General features: G+C 39.8%; 3 protein-coding genes across 4 annotated transcripts; 1 reads left to right on the forward strand and 2 right to left on the reverse strand.

Moving 5' to 3' along the window:
- Nucleotides 1–679: 679 nt before the first annotated feature.
- Nucleotides 680–2,636, reverse strand: LOC109479456 (tripartite motif-containing protein 3-like). The gene has a single exon (XM_019781419.1). It carries the CDS (start codon nucleotides 2,507–2,509, stop codon nucleotides 680–682), a length of 1,830 nt encoding a protein of 609 aa, XP_019636978.1. The 5' UTR covers nucleotides 2,510–2,636.
- A 630-nt stretch (nucleotides 2,637–3,266) lies between these two features.
- On the reverse strand, nucleotides 3,267–6,315 carry LOC109479517 (microfibril-associated glycoprotein 4-like). Of its 2 annotated transcripts, none has more exons than XM_019781496.1 (4): nucleotides 5,950–6,315; nucleotides 5,144–5,289; nucleotides 4,407–4,671; nucleotides 3,267–4,040 (listed from the first exon to the last, which is right to left on the reverse strand). In XM_019781496.1, the coding sequence occupies exons 1-4, from the start codon at nucleotides 6,242–6,244 to the stop codon at nucleotides 3,793–3,795; spliced, it is 954 nt and encodes a 317-aa protein (XP_019637055.1). In that variant the 5' UTR covers nucleotides 6,245–6,315; the 3' UTR covers nucleotides 3,267–3,792. The 2 variants fall into 2 exon arrangements, with proteins under 2 accessions (XP_019637055.1, XP_019637054.1); XM_019781495.1 differs by having other exon boundaries at nucleotides 5,144–5,292; nucleotides 5,950–6,312.
- A 2,330-nt stretch (nucleotides 6,316–8,645) lies between these two features.
- On the forward strand, nucleotides 8,646–24,006 carry LOC109479509 (zinc finger protein ZPR1-like). The gene is made up of 14 exons (XM_019781481.1): nucleotides 8,646–8,811; nucleotides 10,024–10,185; nucleotides 11,895–11,985; nucleotides 13,542–13,612; nucleotides 14,588–14,674; nucleotides 15,358–15,398; nucleotides 16,139–16,220; nucleotides 16,985–17,062; nucleotides 17,797–17,863; nucleotides 18,837–18,997; nucleotides 20,402–20,515; nucleotides 21,483–21,569; nucleotides 22,217–22,282; nucleotides 23,697–24,006. The coding sequence occupies exons 1-14, from the start codon at nucleotides 8,680–8,682 to the stop codon at nucleotides 23,817–23,819; spliced, it is 1,362 nt and encodes a 453-aa protein (XP_019637040.1). The 5' UTR covers nucleotides 8,646–8,679; the 3' UTR covers nucleotides 23,820–24,006.
- Nucleotides 24,007–24,261: the final 255 nt, after the last annotated feature.

Consider the following 24,261-nt stretch of genomic DNA (forward strand, 5'->3'; position numbering starts at 1 on the left):
CAAAAAATTGCACTCCTTGGTGCTTTTGAATTTGCAACAAAAACATCAAATGTTGGAAGGAATAAAATCTTTTGGAAAAAATGTGTGCAGTTTTTTTTGTGTTGTGTGTGTTGTATTCTGGAATGTGTGTTGTATTCTGGAATGTGTCTATTTGGGAAATGTTAATTCTGATTCTTGAATTTAACATTGACAAATAACCATTTTGCAGAAGGTTGTCTCCTTCCCCAGAGGTAAAATGTATTAACTCACAGTGTAAGTCTATTCAAGGACAATTGCAGTACATGTACCATTACATTCATTTTGGACCTGTATCAATATAAAATGATTTTTATATTATTTTTGGTACACAGCCCTAGTCAATGCCCTGATGACTTCATAAACAAAAGTGTCTACAAGGTTTTTTTCAATATATATATTCTGAGTTTGAAGCTAAGCTTATACATTAAATTCTTATACATTACAATTGTATTGCTGTAAATGTCAGTAATACTGATATGAAAAGGGCATTTCAAAATGTGAACTGATGTAACTAAGTCTGATACTATAGTCTACTTTTAGCCATCAAACTTATACTATCCTCATACAATATTGCGTGCTTTACTAGTAAACTGTATGTGCTATGCTTACACAATTATCTATACATGGGCAAAGTTCAAATATCGCATCACTGTTTAAGTTATTAGTATTTGTGAAATATGGTAACTGTACATTCTATATCATCTGTCACCACCAGTTGTTTCAATGAAGTCATGGCAACAGCAAGTGGACGCATCATGTCCTTCGCAATGTGCCTGAGAAATTTGCCTGTGCTACTAAACAGCTCCAAACGGCCGTTAACAGTGTCTGCCACAACGATGTTACCTTCCCAGGTAATGCAGATGCCAGAGGGACCCTGCAGCTGACCCTCTCCACTTCCCTCACCTCCAAACTTGAACAGAAGCTGTCCAGTGTCATTGAATACATAGACACAGTGATTATCATGGTCGGACACAAGAATGTTTCCTTCCTTGCCCACACTGATGTACCTTGGAAACTTCATCTCATGTAGGCTTATAGTACAGAATAATTGGAACTTTTGTGCAGTTGGACCATCTGGCTTATACACTAACACTTCACCACGCCTGTTGTTCTCTTTCCCTGTGGTTTGTGTGATGAGGATGTGGTTCCTCCTGGTGTCCACGGCAACTCCTCTGCCCCAACCTTCCTTCTGTAGCTCAAACTTTCCCTGTGCCTTGCCCTCTGTAGAGTACTGCACAGCAAAGCCAGTAGACTCAGTCTTCCCCACCACCCACAGGTTCCCTTCCCTGTCCGAGGCCACATCTTGTGGGTCCATCATTTTCTTACCTGACACAACTGTTGGGAACTGGTAGACAAATGTTCCCCACATGTTGAAGACTTGGATTCTCTTGTTCCTACTATCTGCTACAAATATGCTATCTTTGTCTGATACTGCAACACCAACTGGGTCATTGAAGTGTTCTTTTTCTGACCCCTCTTTACCAAATGTCACTTTCTGACTTTGATGGCTCCCTTGCATTTGGTTACCATGGAGTTGACCTTTGGGCCTAGGTGCTGCTGAAACTTTTGAAGATGGGAGAGACTGCACCATCACATGTCCCAGTCCTGGCACTGAGGTGTCCGACGTGGGTTGAAAGACATGCACAGCAGGCTGGGTTTGTACAGGAATTGGGGCTGCTTTCAGCTTGTATTTTTCAACCACATGTGTCAGACTGGTGTCCTGGCAAAGAAACTCAACATCTCTCTTCTCCATGTCTTGCTCTGCTTGATCACAAGCACCAGATAGTTCGTTGACATCTGCTAAGACTCTGTCCCTTTCATTTTGTATTCCCTTCAAGTTTCTTTGGTGGTTATTCTCTGATTTGGATAAGAGGCAATCTTTTCTCTCTCCCAGAGTCTTAGTGAGTTTTTCCAGGGTTTGGTTGTAGGCCTGTATGATGCTCTTGTCTGTCTTCTGTTTCTCTTCATTCAGAGTTTTCTCTCTTTCCCTCAGGCCTTTAAGAAAACTGCAGTAACCCTCCACAATGTTCCTCCCTTCAGTGATCAAGGCCTGGACTGTAGTTTTTCTGTCCCGTGCTGCTTTCTTGATGGCTGTTGTGGCATGGCCGTCATGAACTTCTTCTAAACACTGGTCACAGACTGGTATTTGACATTGTTTACAGTACACCTTGAGGGTCATTGAAGGATGAGAACTGCACGTACTTCCAGTTTGGGGGTAGTCACCAAGTGTCACTCCTGAAACTCTCTCACAAAGGTTTGTAACCAGGTGGTTGTCAGGCAAACCTGCGACCCCCTGGGGTGGCAGCCTTACCTGCTGACGACAGATTGGACACTGGATGGCCCCTCCCCTCCCTGCATGGTCCTGTAGACAGTCCTGACAGAAGGTGTGCTGACAGGGCAGCACCTTGGGCCTGGTGAACAGCTCCAGGCAGATGCTGCAGGGCAGTTCCTCACAGATTTGTTCCCTCAAAGTTGATGGTGCAGCCGCCATAATTTTGCTTCCTCACAAGTAACTTGTTTGTGTCACCTAATGTCAAAGTCCAGGTTACATTATTTGATCTTGCAATGGCTGACACAATGGTACGTATAATGAGCCTGAGCTAAATGTCAATAAAGGTATTTTGACCTTTGCCAGAAAGTTATGCCTTCGGTGGCATTCGTGTGTGTGTGGGTGTGCGAGTGTGTGTGTGTGCAAGTGTATGTGTGTGCGAGTGTATGTGTGTGTGTGCGAGTGTGTGTGCGAGCATATGTGTGTGAGTGTGTGTGCGAGTGTGTGTGTGTGTGAACACGATAACTCAAGAAGGCTTAGATGGATTGCCTTTGTGTTGAGGGTAGGTCATCAGTAGTTCTTCATGTACTGAAATATGTTGTTGTGTATGGATAGGATGTTCCTTTGTCAGCTCACATATCCTTTCAACACATTTAATACAACATTTCATATTGTTTTATAGTAAAGGTCTTTATTGACACCTCATTTAGTGAAGGAAAACACTTTTGTGAACACAACTCTTGTGAACATAACAATCTTAGTGAATGTGTCCATACACAATTAAAGTTATAAAAGTAATAAAGTAATAGAAGTTCGCTGTTATGTCATCTATAATATGATATAAGCTGTTGGCTTACATGAATACCTGTACATATTCTAAAATATTTTCTATGAATTCACTGTGCATCTGCCTATCAGTTATATATATATATATATATATATATATATATATATATATGTATGTTGAAACAAGTTTGTATTGTCTATATATAAGTAGACTAGTCATTCTATCAAGTGGCATAAGCCACTAAATGATACAATTACTCTTACTATCCATCTGAGTTTTTTCTAAGTTTTCCATTCCTCTAACATTAAAGATACCTTGTTGGTATTTAATTCTTATTCTACCATCATTTGTACTTAGTCTATTAATAGTGCTCCCAAGTCGAATATTAAATCAACTATTTATGAAATATAACCACCTAAATTAAATGTCTGCATTTTCTTGAATTGAAACCAACACACAGATAGCACAGAATTATAATGAAGTATATAGATAGATATCTTGTCTTGCAATTAATGAGATATTTTAATATTGTTGACAGCATTAGGAAAAGGGCATGCCAGGAACAATTTTAATTTTATTCCTGGATATATAGAAAGACTATGGAAAACATAAAAAGAACTTAAAAAGATTTCAAAACTTTGGGGTAGGGGCAGAATTCGAAGATACCACTCAACTTGAGCTTTTTGCTGCTCTTCCCATAGAGAGCACAATCAAACACTCAGACAGGTCTTATTTTCATTGTAGTGCGTTTTAGAGAATAATAGTAACCCTTCCAGTGATTCCAGTTGACGCCATCAGCATACGTACTGTGAGCACCCAGATGATACAGGCCGTTTAGGTTGGCGTTGTGACAATCACCATACCACCAAGCTCCTTTATACCTCTGGGAGCAGTGTGCTGCAATCGCATCATTGTCGCTATCCTTGGTGCTGAACCTCTGTCCGTTCTGAAAGGCCATGCTATCTCCTACATATACACAGCAAAAATTAGGCTTTCATCACTACTGCAAGCAATAGCCTCCTTTTAAGACTTGTACAACATCTATATCCTCTATGGCCGGCCAACTCCCCTGGCAGCTACATTCTTTTTAGGCCGATTTATACTATTTATTCAGAGATTACCCCCGTGGTTTAACTCCAATTTCTTAGCCTGTGTTAAATCGCGAATCAGCGCTCCCCTTCAAAAATAAATGCTACCTGAAATGTCTGACCGTTTCCAAAATCATAATCCAGTTGCTTGAGTAACTGCTTTTTGGTGTATCTTATTACCTGATGAATGTCTAGCCTTCATCGACGTATACGGAATGTCTTGACAAGCATGAAAACTACCCACCTGCATCTCCACTGTACCCACCGACGGTGAGCCTGTACTGATCAGACTCATCTGAGATGCTGAAGCTGCTGTAGGCCGCGTACGCCGTGTTCCCGGTAGTATCCTCCAGGTCCACCCGCAACCCGTAGGCCTTCTGCTCGGTCAAACGGTGCAGCTTGTCGTTCCCCAACCAGAACTCGCCGTTCAGGTTGGAAGGGAAGCCGGTCTTGTAGTCCGCCCAGCCCCGGTAGAAGTCAACAGTGCCGTCCTGTCGCTTCTGAAATACCTGTGGGAAAATCGCCGCAGAGACACTGATCATGATTGGTGTTTGCAGTCATGTGACATTATGACGCAATTTGGTGTCCGCCATTTTGGTGGGTTGAAATAAAAATGTATGCGAAGTCATTACATGAGAAATGTTTCAAACAACATATTTTATGTTGGCCTGCATGGTCTGCAAACGGTAATGAATTTATTCTTTTAACACTACTGTGCTGTATGAAACTAAATTCTAGCTATATCGATGCATTTATCTTTGTATGTATGCCTTTCTGTTATCAAATTTATTTAATGGTATGGGCCTTTGGTGCCTGAAATAAACAATAAAATACAAAAGTTAATCTACCTAAACATATTCCTGCTTTTCCTGGTTATTTTGAATAACAGACTGCAAAAACCTTATTGAAAATTCATTGACAAACAGAAAATATTGATTCTCAAAGAAATAATGCACGATATAGGCGGAATTCAAGACTTACCGTCCACCCACCGCCATCGGTGTGCATGTCACAGTACACCGGGAACCCCCCGAGGTTATCCGCTGGATAGACCATGTACACTCCGCTGGGGGTCAGCTCACTGTTGTCCAGGATTTCTTTACAGTCTTTTGGCCGAGTATTGGTATCTGCTATAAATCAAAAGTATCAATCGTCAACTATCAAAAGAAAGTAACAAAAACATTGCTGCTAAACCATGGGAATACAAAGCTGGTATTGTGAATTTGCCGTAGAAAATAGCAACATTTACGACGTATGCCGACCTACTGTGTCATTTATTATTATGAATCGGCAGGGTAGCCTCTACCAGGCTTCGGGAGACGGCTGGAAAGAGTACAAATTGGTCAAATAGAGAGATTACATGCCGAGGGAGTTGGTCTGCTAGATAGAACATTTTCGGGTGCGGCAAAATGTTCTCTCTAGCAGATCAACTCCCTCGGCATATGTAATCTCTTTGGCTGATTTCTACTCTTTCCAGCCGTCTCCCGAAGCCTGGTAGAGGCTATAGGCAGGGTAATGTAATAACGTTAAATCAGTGTAGGAATTATTAAATAATTATTATCACTCTTTTTATCACCATTAACAGACAATCACGTCTTACTTGATAAGCTCGCTATGCATATATAACAAGCAGCTACCAAGACCTACAATGACAGCATCTGAATATGCACGACATATCAAAAAGTTGCAGCACAAGTAACGTATATATCCCTAAGGGGATAACATAAGAATTCAGCTGGCCAACATTTGTTACACAGAAGTCGGTAGGTAAAAGTTCGTGTACTCACCAGTATCGTTACAGCAGTCACTAACAGTGGCCATAAGCCGACTGACAGTGGCCATAAGATGGTCCATTTTTCGCTCCAACTCTGGAACCCTGGCATCAGAAGCGCAGTTGCCGCCACAGTTCATGGTAACACTCTGGCTGGTGACGGAGCAGGACTGCACCGTGAACTCGGGAGCTGGCTTCGGCGGGGGGAGGTGCACCGTCGCCGCCGGGGCCTCGGTCGTCTGGCCCCGCACAGAGAACCCACCGAGCAGGCTCAACTGAAGCATTGCCGCCACGAGGAGGTGGTTGATCATGCTGACGATTTCAGTTTATGTTTACAAACATGAAATCCTGAAGTCCTAACTAAAGGAAAGTGTCATTTGCTTGTTCTTTTATACACATGTATGTCGTCATATTTCTAAATATAAAACACCGACGTCACGGTAATTTCCAATCTTTAAGTTGTCGAGTCAGGTATTTGACCTTTCAAGAACTGACAATCGACATCTTCGCTGTCTGTTAACACCTGGACAGGGCTCGAAATGCTCTCCAAGCAGAGGTTTGGACTTTGACATGTTTTAGGCTTCTTTTTAATTCGGCTTTCTTTCTGTACTGGTATCTTTTGTGTGTGTGTGTTGGGCTTAGCCTCTACCAGGCACCGCGGATCGCTGGAAAAATAGTAGAAATTGGCCGAAATAAAGGGATAGTATACCAGAGAAGATCTCGGGCCATAGAAGCTCCAATTTGCGACCCACGGGCTGGCACAGCAAAAGATACTAGTACATGTATAGTACAAAAAGAAAACCGATAAAAAAGCCAAACGAAATACTTTATTTCCTTCTGCTCTTGTGCGGGTATCCTTGGAAATAACCTGCAGTAAACAAATTTACCTGCATCACTTTACACTAAAACTACTAGTATGTTCTTTGAAGTAAAGATAAAACTACAGACTGTTAACAAACGATATGCAATTCTTTATAAAGCTTTTCGTAGGTGGTCATAAACAGTAAAAATTAATTGGCAGTTATCTACCCAATTCACGCATGGTATTGGTTTGGTGAAATTGACATCAGAAATACCTGCACAGCTCCAATTTTACCTGCACTAACCTGCATATACCCAGTACATGGACCAGTGCAGGTTAGGTGCAGGTAGACATCAGAAATACCTGCATAGCTCCAATTTTACCTGCAATAACCTGCATATACCCAGTACATGGAACAGTGCAGGTTAGGTGCAGGTACGTAGACATCAGAAATACCTGCACAGCTCCAATTTTACCTGCACTAACCTGCATATACCCAGTACATGGACCAGTGCAGGTTAGGTGCAGATAGACATCAGAAATACCCGCACAGGCTCCGAATTTGCCTGCAATACTCTGCATATACAGTAACTATTTCGAGCCCTGTCCCATCATGCATGGTTACATTTTGGCTGGAACAATCTAAGATCTGAGTTGAACAAGCTCTAAAGCTCGCCTGTCTATTTTTGTAGAGAATGGAGTCAACTGAGTGGGGAAACCCAACAGCTCTATAACGTCACCATTTTCTTGGTAAATTACCCATAATTTGTGACGCACGAGGAAATGCCTGAGGTAAAACGACCCAATATCTCCTCTAGCCCATAGGCTATTTGCATATTAACCAATTATACAGAATGTCCTTTAGCCTCTACCAGGCTTGGGGGCGCGGCTGGAAATAGTAGAAATTGGCCGAATAGAGAGATATAACACGCCGAGGGAGTTTAGCCATCCAGCTTACAGTTTGAGGGGCCGGCAAACTGTAAACTGGATGGTTAAACTCCCTTGGCGTGTTATCTCTCTATTTGGCCAATTTCTACTATTTCCAGCCGCGCCCTCAAGCCTGGTAGAGGCTAAATGTCCTTGGCATTAACCAATACTCACACTTCACGATATTCCTCTCGTTCACCTGAGTTACATATGTCACGAGTTTGAATAGTCCTGTCATGGAAGGTATCAGAATTATTAGAATTTCCTCATTGATTATATGCAAATTATATCCTAATATGCATAAATGCAACTGGATCACTTAACTTAACCTACATACCAAAAATCACAACGATCCGTCGACCGGTTCTTAAGTTATTCTCCTTCAAAAATTTTCTAAATTAACACTCCTGCAGTTCTAGAGCAAGCAGCTTGGGGGCCCAAACTCTCGTCACTTCTTCTCGAGCCCAAGAGCTACCCACCACCCAAAATTCGTGACCCTAGCGTGTCTAGATCACAAAATTTCGAACGGAAATTTCTGTTGCAGTACCAAAACAAGTCGCCAGGGGGACAAAAATCTAATCATTTCGAGGTCTCCGTTGATAGCAGACATTTTAAAGTACGGTCTGTTCATCAGAACACAGGTTTAATACTCTACACAGAGTACTCAATAGCCCACGAAGTGATATAGATCATGCAAGCTTGTCTCAGAAAATAGCAGGTATTAATTAAGTTAATATAAACTACGTTGGACAATCTCTACAATGTAGTCTAAATTTAGCTTATTTAGATGTCATAACAAATAAGCACCAGTGAACTTTAGCATGTAACTGTAGCATGCAACTTTTATGATTTTTGCAGGTAAACATCGAGCTACCCTTGTTTAAGAAGCTTCCCTTGTTTAGATGGATGTTGGGATGGCCGTCAGAAAATGCCACGACCATTCTTCCCAACATCTGCTTGGAGATTTAAATGCCCCGAAGGAAGTTGCGCAATCCAGGTCAGAGGACACCATCCAACATGGCGGCCTCTCCAGACGGCGTGGACAAAACTGGCGAAAATAAGCCACTTTTCCGGGACCTGACGGGTGACATTGGCGACCAGGAGGCCACAGAAATAGATGACACCTTATGTATGAACTGCCACGAATCGGTGAGGACGTAGTTCTTGGTTTTTATCCTTCTTATGCGAGAAAATCGCGAGAAGTGTGGGGGGGGGCGATTGACACATGGCTGTTAAAAAAGTTACGAACATTCTAGATTCCTCCAAATTGAGATTCAAACCTCTTTTATTCCCGCCAACGTAAGACCTCACTAGCACTTGAACAATCTCAAGATTTCAAAATCAGTTTCCTAGATCTACATGCTACAGCACTTGTTATAGAAAAAAAAAACAGTCGCTGCTAATTTATGTATGACTGCGAGCAAAAGACACGTTCCAAATTTTAAGTGAAGTCAAACCATTTTGAGCTCTAAATTATGAACCACTGAATAGTAAAAGCTGTTCTCCCACTGGTCGTGACAGAGCAAAAACAGACACGCTATTTGTATCAGAGAAATTCCCCCAGCTCTTTTCAACAAGTGTAAACAATTCAGTGTACAAAATACTTCTTTAAACCAGGTTGCCTACGGCAAAAATTAGGTTGCCCATCAGAATTTTAGGTTGCCCCACCTATAAATTACTACTTTCCTCAAATTAAGTAATGTTACATACATTTTACATACCTTTGACAATATTTCTAACAACCTTTAGTTAACTAATACTAGTAATAGCCATTAATACCTAAAATTAAAAAGCATCTACAAGTGGGCATGATTGGGGGGAGGGCATTCTTAGAATTCAGGTAGCACACTGGGCTAGCGCTACCTAGGTTGAAAAACAGGTTGACCCAAGTAAAATTTGGTTGCCCGGGGCAACGGGGCAACCAGGTATTTTGCATGCTGCAAGTACAACACTTATGCATGCTACATCTTATTCTTGTAAAATATATACAGAAAACATGATATATTCATCTTTGAAATAAATCTCAAACTAATGTTTGAACTTATGTGGACTGTGTTTACAAAAATTCCTGATTTTTCAAATTTCTCTTTGAGTAAGAATTACGTTAAACAGAGCAGTAGTTTGCTGGGTTAGACCTGGTGAAGGTGAAAATTACTTTTAGTAGAAAATTCTTAAATAAGTGACTGTATTTTGTAAGGTAAATCACGTACCTCCAAATTTTCGGTGTCGACTGTACACCTTGATCACGGAGTGACCTAGTCTCGCAAGAACACGAGACTAGGTCGAGACTTGTGTGGATTGCTTTGCAAAGTTTAATTCTGTTCAATTTATAATAACCAGTGTAAATAATCCTAACTACAGGGCACCACGCGACTGTTGATGACGAGAATTCCGTACTTCCGTGAGGTTGTACTGATGTCGTTCGACTGTCCGCACTGCGGCTTCGCTAACAACGAGCTCCAACCGGCCAGTACCATTCAGGAGCAGGGGGTGAGGGTCACACTCAAGGTGGAGTCAAGTAAAGTAAGTTGGTTTTCTGACTCCAGATATTATGTTATGTTCAAAACGGCTTCATCACCATCAAAATTAAAATATTTTTTATTACTGAATCGTCAGTGATTTCTATAACTTATTTTCATATAAAAGTAGTAGCTTGTTTCTTAATGTACTGTCTTTTGGAAATATTCAAAGTAATTGACACAGACTTCTATATTCTCATGGAATTCACAAACTCCTGTCACAACTTTAATTCAAATGTTAAAACAGCCAAAAGATTATTTACATACCATAATTGTACTCTAAGTCAGTAATTATCATTGCAATTTAAAACTTACACAGTATCAATATTATTTTTTGGGGTCTGTAGATTTGTTTATTTGATTACTCTGATGTCCCGATTAAACGTACCGGTACGTTTATTTTTTTCGGCCCGAACGTCCACCCGGTACACTCTTATTAGGGACGGTACGTTTATTAATTTTTGGGAAAAAAATTGTCCATACGTACCGCACCATCAGCAAGTGGCCGGCGGCCGCAAAATTCGGCAACACGTCACAGATAAATATTTGGTCCATGATAGCGGCATTTCCCATGAATATAATGTATATTATTTATTTTTCGCCTGCTGTCCATTTTTAAGTCCCAAAACGTCTGAAAAAGCAAAAATTTGCCCACAAAACGGCGAGTAGCTAATCGACGTATTTAGCACACGGCGGCCGCAAGTCCTTGTCAAAATCGGCAACGCGGCAGAAAAATGCCTGGTCCATTTTAGCGATATTTACCATGAAAAAAACGTATGTGGTTTATTTTCCCTCTGGTGTTAGTTTTTAGGTCCCGAAACCCCTAAAAAAGTAGAAATTTGCCCACAAGACGGACGGCCGACGTGGGGAGGGCGCCTAGCGCCTGAGCAGCATGACCCGTAAAAAGTCAAAGGTCATAGGGCACCCATATTGCGCAATCACCGTAAAAGCGCCGATTTAGCTAATTTTAGGGCGTTTAAAATTGATACAATCACATTATCGATTTTTAAAAAAACAATGAGATGGAAACCAATAAAAATTTTATGCTGAATAATATTTTTTTCTTCAAAAGTTTTTTTCTTCAGAAGTTTTTCTTCTTCAGAATCCAGACTTTGACCAGACTAGACAATGTACCATACCAAATAATTATTATGTTGAAATGGATTTTGTTGTACATATACTCATTAAACCCCTATATTTGTACTTAATTGGGCTTGATTTTCTATCTCTTAAGTTAGTCAGATTTTCAACTCAAGTTGCAGGAGAAGGCTTAGCAAAGTGCATTTCAGAAGTGTAAAATGCAATAGCTTCTCCTACGGATTTTGTATTTCCCCAAAACAAGTACAATATATATATACTCATTAATTAAAGTGATATATACTCACTAATTAAATGTAACAGTGAAAGATTTGCCCATATATTGGTATTGAAATAAAGAGCACATTTTAGTATCATGCACACACAGTTCACCTGTCAATTTGGTCATTTTCCGGAGGGTACGTTTATTCCGGAGGGTATGTTTATTAGACTTTGAAGATTTGTCCGGGGGGTATGTTTATTCCGGGGGGTATGTTTATTAGGGACATGAGAGTAGCAAACTCAGAAACATATATACACTGTACATTGTCTCACTCTGATCGTAATTATAAGTATATGTGACCAATCTAAAAGCTGTTGCGATAATTAAAACATTGCACTAACTTTGTTCCACAGGATCTGAATCGACAAGTAGTGAAGGCTGAGTCTGCTTCTCTGTCTATTCCTGAACTTGACTTTGAAGTTCCACCAAATACACAAAAGGGAGGTAAGAAAATATGTACATGTAACGTTACCTATCACATAGTCTTTGTATCTGGAAAACCATTCTTTTGATAATGATTTATAATAAAAAAAAACAATGAGGAACATAAAGTACCCCATTTATGAACGTGATTCTTGACAAGCAATAAGGTTGACACTTGACTTAAACTGTGCATTACATCTGTAAGGTTGAAGGTTAGAGTTTCCAAATCTTCAGATGTCTCTCCAGATTTAAACCGGCCTACATGTTTTGCTACACATGCTTTAACCTTTGTCATCCTGTAGTACTGCCTTTTGGTACTAAGGCCCGATTCACACGATGAAAAATAAAAGTGTCGGGCGTCGTTCGACGCGCGCGCGCGCCAAGTCGCCTACGACACTTTCCCGTTTACACACAGGGACCGCAGCCCCCGCTTCGCACCGCAGCTGTGGCGGGCTGTGGCGGTCTGCGCCGCGCTGTGTCACATGTGGTGAACTCTGACCTGCCGCTACGACTGTTCGAATCCCTGATTCTCTGGTACGAGTACTTGAGGTCTCTTATCTTCTTCTGGACTTGTTTGGAGGTCCTATAATTGTATCCCTCCTGCTTCATGCCCTCGGCAATGTCTCCGAAGGCCTCCTTCTTTCTGAAAGTTTCCATTTTGCTCTGAATTCTTTCACAGTTCCACAGCCCGATCAAACAGCGCGTTTCAGCGCTGGTCCAGTTAGATCGGTTGACTTCTGCCATACTCAGCAAACAAGCAGTAATGCTTAGCAAACAATCCGTACAAAATAATCCGAAGAAACAACTAACAACAAGTAGAAATTGATAAAGAAGTGGAATGAATAGATACAAACAGAGGAGCGTGGCGTGGGTTTCAGGCTAGCGCGGGAATGAAGAAATTTGCATGACCTTCTGTGATGCGGAAATGGGCCGGGCTGCGCGAACTGCGCGCGACGCAGGTCTGTTTACATGATGTTTTTCCTCGCCGCAGACATCCCGCTGTGTGCCGCGACGCACTTGTGGCACCTCCTGAAGGTGCCACAGAAAAAACGACACAAGGCGCCGCGCGGCGGTGGCGGGCCTGTTTATACGATGGAAAAATGTGTCTTACAGCTTGCGCGCGATGCGCTGCGCGCGCGCGCGCGTCGAACGACGCCCGACACATAAAAACGACGCACATGTGAATCGGGCCTAAATCTGCATCGGTGTAATACAGGGTTAGGTAGTAATTATGTTTACCGAAGGAAAACATGTTGTTTTTGCTACGTTTCCTCTTCTTCTTCCGTTCCAAACAATGACCTCTGACCTGACTGAACCAGACTGTCTCTCATTCAGGTCTGGTTCAGGTCATTGACCATGTTGAAGACTGTCTCAGACTGTCTCTTAGGTGTTGGGTTACATAATTTTGCAATTTTATAGTATAAGTGATTTTGACTCCTGTTTGACCATATATACATGTATGACTGTGTTTGAGTAAGAATTAACAGAGCAGACCATATGCAAAGGTTAACATTATGCATTTGCTTTGCAAATGTTACTTTTCTAGTTTCAGTATTAATTGTCTGTCTTGTTCTCAGTTCTAACCACAGTTGAGGGAGTGATTGATCGAGCTGTGAGAGGGTTGGAGCAGGAACAACCAGTTAGGAGGGTAAGGATGGAGACTGGTCTTTTATTTTGTAAATAACTTTGAAAGTTGTTTGTTTTATTCTTGACATAAGTCACAAATCTATAATGATGGGGATGACTTTCGGACTAGTTTGGAGCTGTCTGTACTATCTGTACATGTATCTGTATAGCCGGTATAACCGCCCTTCAGAGCAACACACCAGCTTCTGTACATGTATCTGTATAGCCGGTGTAACCGCCCTTCAGAGCAACACACCAGCTTCTGTATCTGTATAGCCAGTATAACCACCCTTCAGAGTAACACACCAGCTTCTGTATCTGTATAGCCAGTATAACCGCCCTTCGGCATAACACACCAGCTTCTGTATCTGTATAGCCAGTATAACCGCCCTTCGGCATAACACACCAGCTTCTGTATCTGTATAGCCAGTATAACCGCCCTTCGGCATAACACACCAGCTTCTGTATCTGTATAGCCAGTATAACTGCCCTTCAGAGCAACACGCAAGCTTCGCAGGCACACGGCGCGGCAGCAGCTGGCTATATCACACAGAACAACTTATTACACCTAACTCTTGAACATCTAACTCTGAACATTGTTTAAAGCTGTCTAATAATAATGCTCGTACTGTACTTGGTGACAGTGAGTTCCACTCTGCGATAGTTCTAGGAAAAAATGAGTTTTTGAACACCTCAACCCTTGCTGTATCAAGACTGCTATACTAGTACTCAATGTCGTCGGTGGCGTAACGGTTAGAGCGTTGGACTCGGAACCGAGAGGTCCCGGGTTTGATACTCACTGTGGCCCGACTTTACAGGACTTCCCCACCTGTACTGTGGAGTGACGACCACCGAGCCTCTTAGGCTAATCTGTCTAACTGTGTGCCAAAAACACACTACGGATTTGGTGCGCCAATGTGACAACATCTGCACATTGGCCACTGAGAGCCGTAAATTTTTTTTTTTATACTCAAATGTTGTGTCTTGTTTTTGTCAGGCTATGGATCCAGCAGTTGCCGAGAAAATTGATGCCTTCATAGAGAAACTGAGAGAGCTGACAGACCTCAAAACTCCTTTCACAATGGTAGGTATAGAAGTAAATTTTGTGACAAGATGTCAGCAATTGAATATAATTGAATATAAGGCCACACCAATTTAATTTGTTGCTTCTCGGATTTTTTTCGGAAAAAATATGAAGTGACAGGGCAAAAAAACAGGAAGGCACCCCATGATAGCTGGAAATGTTACAATATGAGCCATGAAGTGAACATACCAGGCTGGTTTATAATTATAACAATAGATTTTGAACTTTTAATGAAACAAAATTGCATTGTTACATTAATAACTTAAACAACTAGGAAGAAAGGGACTTTCTTCAACCATTTGCGCCAAAATATGTCTTTCATTGAGCTTTTTGCAGTTGATTTAGAACTTAGAAGCAAATTTTTTTTTGCGAATCAGAAAAAAATGGACAGGGCGAATCCAAGAAACAACAACTTCAATTGGTGTGGCCTTAAGTACCTGTAACAAAGCTTTTTATAACTGCTGCTACGTTGATTTCTAGTTTGTTGTTCAGGTGAAAATATTACATGGGAGAATATGGTTGCATTTTTTGCATCCAACATAATAGTTACTGTATTGTGAGCTGAATATATTTGGTATTTTTTAGAAAAGTTTTTAGAAATAAACAGATGTGTACGAAAACTTTCTTGCTTACTTGAAATTTTACGAATCATCTAAATTAAAGGATTTTTATTCTCTTTTCAGGTTCTGGATGACCCAACAGGGAACAGCTTTGTGGAAAATCCATATCCTTTATTTTTATCAATTTTTTGTAAAACTTGTCACAAGTCTTGGTTTGAGTGACATTGTCTTCTCTTTAATTTTTTGAAAGTAGCTTAAAAGGCAAAAACTTCAAAATTTGCTAAGGAGTATTAAATTAAAAGTCAAATTGTGCAGCCTTCATTTTAGTACCACAGACTACTCTAAAGTTATTTTTATGTTTTTTTTTCTCTTGGCAGTTTCAATGCGTCACACATGTAAGTATATGAAAAAGTACCAAAAGAAATATTGTTGTATTTTTCCCAGCTTGCATCCAGTTCTAGAAATGATATCTATAGATGATATGAATGAATGATTGGTTATCCCCATATAGTACAACCATGAAACTACATAAACACTAAACATACAACAATTTATACACATTTTTAAAGTACGTATTTCTGAACTGACAGTCAAGCCTCAATAGACAGGATATAATACTATTGTTGGTGGCGTAAAGTTTATTACTGATACGGAATAACACAATTTCCTGCGTCTAGCATCGAAAGTATCGGTCGAGAGGTGTACAAACATTGAACTAGCACTACAACCTCTTGGCAACTTGAGGACAATACGAAAGCAATTATTGTATGCAACATGACACTTAGCTAGTACACTCGCATGAACAGTGCATATATGTTGAGGCATATTTATATCATTATATTGTCTTAAGTCTATACTTGAAAGGCATCTTTGTTTTCACTGAAATCTTCCTTAACAGTCTTACATTTGCTCCTTCTCAAGACAAGAATGTCACCTTGGTTCACTACCCCAGAACTAGAGAACAAAACATCCAACTTGGATTTCAGGTTAGTTCTTACTTTCCAACAATTTCTCCTCGATCTCTTATTCTTCATACAGTCATGTTGATTTGATTATATGGATGACATCCTCTGGGAGCCCCAGAATTTGTTTCATAGTTGACTACATTAACTGATTATTAATTTGATTTCGAACTTAAGTTACCTTATGTTACTTAATTATGTTACTTTGATAATGTCAGTGATCACTCTGATTCGAACTCAGCTTATGTTACTTAATTACGTTGATTATTTTAAATTATTCAATTTATGTTAATATTGAGTTGAATTCTGTACAATTCTGTTATAATTTTGAATTTTATGTGGACTCCAGGAAGAATAGTGGTCAGTTGAACACTAATGGAGATCTAATAAAAACAAACAAAAAACAACAACAAACAAACTGATGCATACGTGCAAATAATAAAAAAAAAAACTGGCAAAAAAAAGGTGCTTTCATTCTTAAACCCACATGGTCATGAAGGCTGAACAGATGACAAATGGTATGGGATGGCAAATAATCTACTCTTTTCAAATTCATTTCTTTACATTTTCATCTTTTTCGTTGATTTGGGCATTCTATGACATTGGTATAATTGTTTTCCAATATTTATTTACGCAACTTATGGTATATATTTGCTAATTTTGCAACTGTTCTGTACGATTTACAGCATGGTTGAAAACTTGTCATCCATATAATCAAATGAACATGGCCTAATAATGATATGTTTTATTGTGCAAAAAAATAATAATTTCTCGTTTGTATGATGTAGGCTGAAACTTCAGAAGAAGAACCTACAGACACTGACAAAGCTACAGAAAATGGAGAGGCAGAAAACTTGGCTGATGAGGTTAGAAATCTGGGTTTTATATCATAAAGAAGTATATGACAGAATGATATGACATAGACGTACAAACAAATGATTGTAGACTTTGGACTTCTAAGTGTAGCAGATCGAGAGCATGTTACATGTATGTCAAATGGCAAGCAAATACTTTAATTTTTTACATTTGATGTATAATATAGTTTGTAGAAAAAAAGTTGTTGTTGATTAACATGACCATGTAACAAAAAGCCTCAGTATGTTGTTATCTGTATGTTGCAAGTTACATGCATTATTAAGGCCACACCAATTTAATTTGTTGGTTCTCGGATTTTTTCTGAAAAAATATGAAGCGACAGGGCGAAAAAAAATAAAAATAAAAACAGGTCTAGGCATCCTATTATAGGCTTAAATGCTACAAAATGAGCCATGAAGTCAACACAAAAGGCTGGGTTAAAATTCAAACATTGAATTTTGAACTTTTAATCAAACCACTGCAATGATAGATGGGAAAACTGTAACAACTAGGAAGAAAAGGACTTTCCTCAACTGTTGGGGGGCAAAACATGAGCATTTTTCAGTTGATTCAGGACCAGAATCAAATTTTTTTTTTTTGCAAATCAGAAAAAAACGAAGAGGCGAATCCGAGAACCAACAAATTGAATTGGTGTGGCCTAAGTACTAAAAATATAGACTAGGAGTCTAGGACAGAATATGCTTAGCTTATGTTTAAGATCAGTATTAAATTTTTGTTCCCGAAGGTCCTGAGTTTCAACACCAACTGTCCCAACTGTCAGAGTCCTGTTCCAACCAACATGAAAGTTGTCGGTATCCTTTCAGTGTCTAAAGCAATGTGGACTTGATTTGATTGTTTGATTTATTTAAATTGCAACAGTGCAATACATGCGGAACAGAGGCAGCTGTTGCTGGTGTTGTGTCCCGCACATAGAAACAAATACTGAACAGACAATACTAATTTTCTCTCGAGTCTAGTGGGGAAAGTTGTGTAAAGTGCCTTTCCCAAGGGCACAAGATCGGTGGCATGTCAGGACTCAAACCCGGGACCTCTTGATTCTTGCTCCACACAACCCCATATAAAGTTTGTTCTCCCCCTAAGGAATAATTGGAAAAGTATATGCTTTTTTTCAAGTGCTAAATCACAACTGATATACTACCATAAATCACTTTATACTCTCAGTAGCAAAAGTTTGCGGCTTGAGAAAAATTTGACATGTTCATAGAACTATACGTTTGCGGTGGCAACAGGTGCAGCAAAAAGAAAGTTGGTAAATTATTTGCACTAGCACGGATTGCGGCAATGTTTGTTGTCATCTGACTGTTTACATTCTTTTTAGGAGCCTCCTAAAAATACATGTACAGTGGGCCTGGCGCAACTTATTCTCGCACTGTGCTAATTCGCTGGAAAAGCGAAATAGTAACGCTAATATGTTAACAGTTATTGAAAATAATAATCTAGATGAGAAAATTGCAATTATTTAACCCTTGTCCTGCTGACATTCCTGGCACAATATTTTTCAATAATTTCATGTCTAAATTAGATCATAGACCCCCCAATTTTTTTGCCCTGCAGTGGCATAGTTACTTCCGCATTCGTTGCGTTTCGCTGCGGTGGGATGCGTTGCACGAGAAATACCCCCAAATCGTACATATACAGGGTGCTATATAGATGGTACTGTATGTGCAGAACGACAAATGTTGCGCTCAGCAGGACAAGGGTATTAATATATGTACAGTTTTGCCACAAAAATCTTACATAATATGACTTTAACCAGGCCATCAGACATCCCATATTTCAAGCAGGTCATCGTCATGGCAACGACCTGTGACAGATGCGGTCATAGGTCAAACGAGGTCAAGTCTGCTTCAGGTGTGGCAGAGAAAGGTCGTCGGATGACCTTGAACATGACTGATCCCAGTGACCTGACAAGGGATGTCCTAAAGGTAACAAAAGTGTACTGTATATGTTCATCTTAGTGGCCACACCAATTTAATTTCTGGGTTAACGGATTTTTCTAGAAAAATAATGGAGCGGGCGGGCAAAAAAAAATAGATAAAAACAGGCCTAGGCATCCTATTATGGGCCAAAATGGTACAATAGGAGCCATGGAGTCAACACACCAGGCTGGTTCAAAATTTAAACAATGAATTTTGAACTTTTAATGATACCATTGCATTGAAAGATGGAATAACTGTAACAACTAGGAAGAAAGGGACTGTTTTCAACTGTTCAGGGCAAAAATGAGCATTTTTTTTTTGCAAATCAGAAAAAAATGAAGCGGGCGAATAAAAATAAAAACAGGCCTAGCATAGGCATCCTATCATGGCCCAAAATGGTACATTAGATCCATGAAGTCAACACACCAGGCTGGTTCAATTTAAGCAATGAATTTTGAACTGTAACAACTAGGAAGAAAGGGACTGTTTTCAACTGTTCAGGGCAAAAATGAGCATTTTTTTTTTGCAAATCAGAAAAAAATGAAGCGGGCAAAACCGTTAACCAAGAAATTAAATTTGTGTGGCCTTAGGTTGACTAATTAAGCCCTTGGCCCAAAATAAAACAGCTGTACGGCCACAGCAAGTAAATTTTATGGATGACATCCTCCACAGACTCCAAATCTAATGTGAGCGGGCGAAAAAAAAATTGGTGGGCAAAATAAAGAAGATTTCTTGGTTTTCAAATTTTGAGGTCATACTCAGATTCAAAAGCCTTGTTTAAGATTGAGGCAACTAAAAAAAAAATGATATCACAACCAACAGGTCTTTTATATTCCAAATACTGTCTTGCTGCACTTCTTGATGTTTTCATATATTTTGACCCATAGAAAAAAAGGCAAAAGAAGAAAGTATTTTGTTGTACCAAATGTCATGACGTTCGGTCTGAAAATCAAGCTAAAAAGGTACTGTAGTGTAACAATGTTACTAATATTTTTTTTTTTTAACCAAATTTAACATCATTTTTCCCCATTAACCGGGGGTTAGACGTGCTTGCACCAGGTACAAGTCTTTTTTTGAAGCAGATTTTTACGGCTGGATGCTCTTCCTAACCGTTAACGCCAACCCAAACCCTAGTAGGGCCCAGGAGCCCTCTAACTGAGGGGGGAAATATGCGTAAAGTGCCTTTCCCAAGGGCACAACGTCTGGGTGCAAGTCCGGACATGTCTGGGTCCAACCCTGGGGATTGAACCTGGGTCTTCTTGCTTGACAGTCGGACGCTCTGTCCACTACACCACACACCACACAGACGCCACATATGTTTTAGACAATGGATTACTAGTATACCCTAGTATAAAGTGAAGTAATTCTATGTTTTTAACTCCTTCATATTTTGTTCTCTCTATTGTCCAGTCGGAGACGTGTACTGTCAGTATTCCTGAACTTGACTTTGAGCTGAGTCTGAGCTACGGGATCGGAGGAAAGTTCACCACACTAGAGGGGCTCATCATCAATATCAAGGAACAGGTCGGAATAGATTCTTTGTGAAATCTGTACATTTTTCACATTCCTAGTGGCTCAAGCTCATGTATGTATTTGTGCAGTGTGTTTTTTTATGAAGTAACGCCACACCGCCTTAATTTTATGGATGACATCTGCGCGTGCATTGATTTTCGCCTGTTCTCAAAAAAAAATAAAATAAAAAGATTACATCCTCCGAGGCTCTGGCCTGGCTCTAGGCCTGGGTAGTTCATTTTAGCTAGCTACAATACGGAGCCGGTGGTAACTCTGGAGGACGGCACCCAGGCTACCAAAGCTCCACGACTCAACTTGAACTCAGTACATACGTACAGTGCCGATTCATGAATTCCGGAAAAAGCCAGCATATGCACGTGCCGGCTTGTCGTATACGTCGCTAAGGCCACACCAATTTAATTTCTTGGTTAACGGATTCGCCCGCTTCATTTTTTTCTGATTTGCAAATAAAAATAAAAATTCAGAATCAACTGCAAAATGCTCATATTTTGCCCTGAACAGTTGAAAACAGTCCTTTTCATCCTAGTTGTTACAGTTATTCCATCTTTCAATGCAATGGTATCATTAAAAGTTCAACATTCATTGTTTAAATTTTGAACCAGCCTGGTGTGTTGACTTCATGGCTCCTATCGTACCATTTTGGGCCATAATAGGATGGCTAGGCCTGTTTTTATTTATTTATTTTTTTCACCCGCCCGCTCCATTATTTTTCTAGAAAAATCCGTTGACCAAGAAATTAAATTTGCGTGGCCTAAGGACTGCTGTAAATTCACAATACCAGCTTGGTATTCCTGTGGTTTAGTAGCATTTTTTTTTTTGGCTGGAATTTTTCTTTATTCGCCCGCGCGCACTAGTTTGTGGGTCTTCAGAGGATGTCATCCATAAAATTATTAAAGTCGGTGTGGCCTAAATCGTACCTCACCACTAGTGTTCATGTTGACTGATATTTCTTGCCCAGCTGGAGATGAATGCCTTCTCCTTGGGAGACAGTTCCACGGCTGCTGGGAGTAGCAAGATGAGAGACTTCCTGGCAAAACTGACGGAGGTGGGTGGGATCATCTAATGCCTGCTTCTTTCGTTCATTTTTATGATCATTCATTCATTGAATTTCATTCTTTCACTCATTCCTTTCCATTCCGTTTCTGCTTCTTTTGCTCATTCTTTGTGATCTTTAAATTCATTGAATTTTATTTTTTCACACATTCCTTTCCTTTCCATTCTTTATTCCTCCATCCTGGGAGAGTTTCTTGAACTAAAATACATGTACATATAGTACAACTGTACCAGTAAATGCAGCTACATGTACTTCTCTCACATAACAAATTACTAGCCTTAAAACTCTGCGTCTTTCTCACTGAATGATCTACACAACATCATGTACATGCTCTACTGCTAGTACTGGGTCCTTAAATATACCCACAAGTCTAAGGGTTTTTATTTCAAAGCATTGAAACACAAGTCCTTGTACACAAGGTACTAGACTAAGTGTAGGGGCCCTCGGGTGTTTCTGACGGTTGGTCATACAGTGATGAAGTGTGCTATAGATATGGCCCTGATTTTCCCCCTTCCTTTCTCACATGCAAAATCTGTTACACTTGTAGATTGTAGTCTGGATTCATGCTGTACTCCCACATGTGTGACTTGGGAAACTTCTGTAATGGTTAAAGTTAACCACCACATATTTTTTCACAGATTGCCGAGGGAAAGAGACTGGTTCAGATTCAACTGGATGACCCAGCTGGTAACAGCTATCTTCAGGTAAAACCACTTTCATCAATTTGTGCAACTAATGGATATCCCAAGAAAGCATCAAAGTATCATCAGTGATATTACATTGTTTTTAATTAGTAAATGAATGAATGAATGACTTTATTTCAGGATACATGTATCCCCATAGTACAAAGTTTAATATAAAACCACATAAACACTAAACATACAACAATTTATACACATTTTAAAAATACGTATTATCTGAACTGACAGTGAGACCTCAATAGACAGCATATGATACTATTGTTGGTGGTGTAAAGTCTATTTAATAAAAATTAAATGAAGGAATAACACAATTTCCTGGGTCTAGCATCGAATGTATCGGTCGAGAGGTGCACAAACATTGAACTAGCACTACAACCTCTTGACAACTTAAGGAGAATACGAAAACAATTATTGTATGCAACACGACACTTAGCTAGTACACTCGCATGAACAGAGTTCCATAACTGGACTCCAAACAACTGAGAACAGTAGGACATAAACAAAGTCTTTTTCACAACGGGAGAACAATGATAGAATTTACGATTTATACAACTACAAAAACTGACCCCTATGGCCAAGTGACCACTATACAGGGGTGACTGCTAGTACAGGTTTGACTGTATATAGATACAAAACCACTGTTCTAGCCAGCGTCCGTCTTTCTGTCATTTGACAGAATTTGCTGTGCACAATGTACAAAATTTTACATAATTCGTCATCTTTGATGGCCAAAAATCGGTGTGTAAAGAGATGGAAATTTTGTTTCAAAGAGTCAAGATTTCAAAACTTTTCAAGGGAAGCATGCCCCCAGATCCCCTTAGGATTGTATCTCAACATGATGTTACATGTTCAAAACAAAATTGAGACGATGAAAAAAAAATCAGGCTGACTAGAACACTGGTTCAAACAATGGTGAACTGTTTATTGTTCTTGTGTAAAAAAAACCTGTATTATCAGTAGTTTTCATGCTTCCTTTACAACAAGCAACTTATGACTAGCTGTTCTGGGAGTAAAACTGGTTTCAGGTAGCATATATTTCCTGCTCACATAATTAGTAATATGTAATCAGTTACCTAATACCAGCCCAGAAGAGAACAAGAAATAGCCATGCCTTCAAGTACCAGAGTTATCAAATTGGATTGAGGTGTTCAAGAACTCGTTCTTTCCTAGAACTATCACAGAGTGGAACTCGCTGTCACCAAGTACAGTAGGGGCATTGTCATTAGATAGCTTTAAACAAAGTCTAGAGTTAGATGTTCAAGGGTTAGGTGTAACAAGTCGATCGGTGTAATGTATCCAGCTGCCGCCGTGCCGCATGCCTGCGAAGCTGGTGTGTTACGCCGAAAGGCAGTTATACCGGCTATAAAGATACAGAATCTGATGCAGATACATAAGTGACCAAAATGTTTTTTTACAGAATGTTTATGCTCCAGACCCTGACCCTGAACTGGTTGTCGAAGATTACATAAGGACTCATGAGCAGAATGAAGACTTGGGGTTGAATCAGATGAAGACTGAAAACTATGGAGAAGACAGTTGATGAAAATTGATGTGAAAAATGGAAAATGGTTTAAAGTTTTATTAATGTTATTCCAGATTTTTTTCACAGACTGGCAGTACTTTATGTTCACGGTTTTCATGGTCCATCATGTATCTTAAACTTATTATTACTGTTATCAAATCATTTGAGGACATGTTAATTTTTCTCAGGCCTTGAAATTTTTTGACCATAAAATTAAGGCCACACCAATTTAATTTCTTGGTTAACGGATTTTTCTAGAAAAATAATGGAGCGGGCGGGCGAAAAAATAAAAACGGGCCTAGGCATCCTATTATGGCCCCAAATGGTACAATAGGAGCCATGAAGTCAACACACCAGGCTGGTTCAAAATTTAAACAATGAATTTAGAACTTTTAATGATACCACTGCATTGAAAGATGAAATAACTGTAACAACTAGGAAGAAAAGGCCTTTTCAACTG

This window comes from Branchiostoma belcheri, unplaced genomic scaffold (assembly GCF_001625305.1).
Source record: "Branchiostoma belcheri isolate BF01 breed outbred unplaced genomic scaffold, Haploidv18h27 scaffold49, whole genome shotgun sequence".
NCBI lineage: Eukaryota > Metazoa > Chordata > Leptocardii > Amphioxiformes > Branchiostomatidae > Branchiostoma > Branchiostoma belcheri.

Bases quoted from the DNA above. Each gene is read 5' to 3' on its own strand.
- LOC109479456 (XM_019781419.1), bottom strand. From the start codon at position 2,509: ATGGCGGCTGCACCATCAACTTTGAGGGAACAAATCTGTGAGGAACTG.
- LOC109479509 (XM_019781481.1), top strand. From the start codon at position 8,680: ATGGCGGCCTCTCCAGACGGCGTGGACAAAACTGGCGAAAATAAGCCA. The intron at 15,399-16,138 runs ATATCCTTTATT...TAACAGTCTTAC, and splicing joins AACAGCTTTGTGGAAAATCC to ATTTGCTCCTTCTCAAGACA. The intron at 20,516-21,482 runs GTCGGAATAGAT...TTTCTTGCCCAG, and splicing joins TCATCAATATCAAGGAACAG to CTGGAGATGAATGCCTTCTC.
- LOC109479517 (XM_019781495.1), bottom strand. From the start codon at position 6,244: ATGATCAACCACCTCCTCGTGGCGGCAATGCTTCAGTTGAGCCTGCTC. The intron at 5,293-5,949 runs GTGAGTACACGA...TTTGATTTATAG, and splicing joins TGACTGCTGTAACGATACTG to CAGATACCAATACTCGGCCA. The intron at 4,041-4,406 runs GTGGGTAGTTTT...GTGTATATGTAG, and splicing joins TGGGTACAGTGGAGATGCAG to GAGATAGCATGGCCTTTCAG.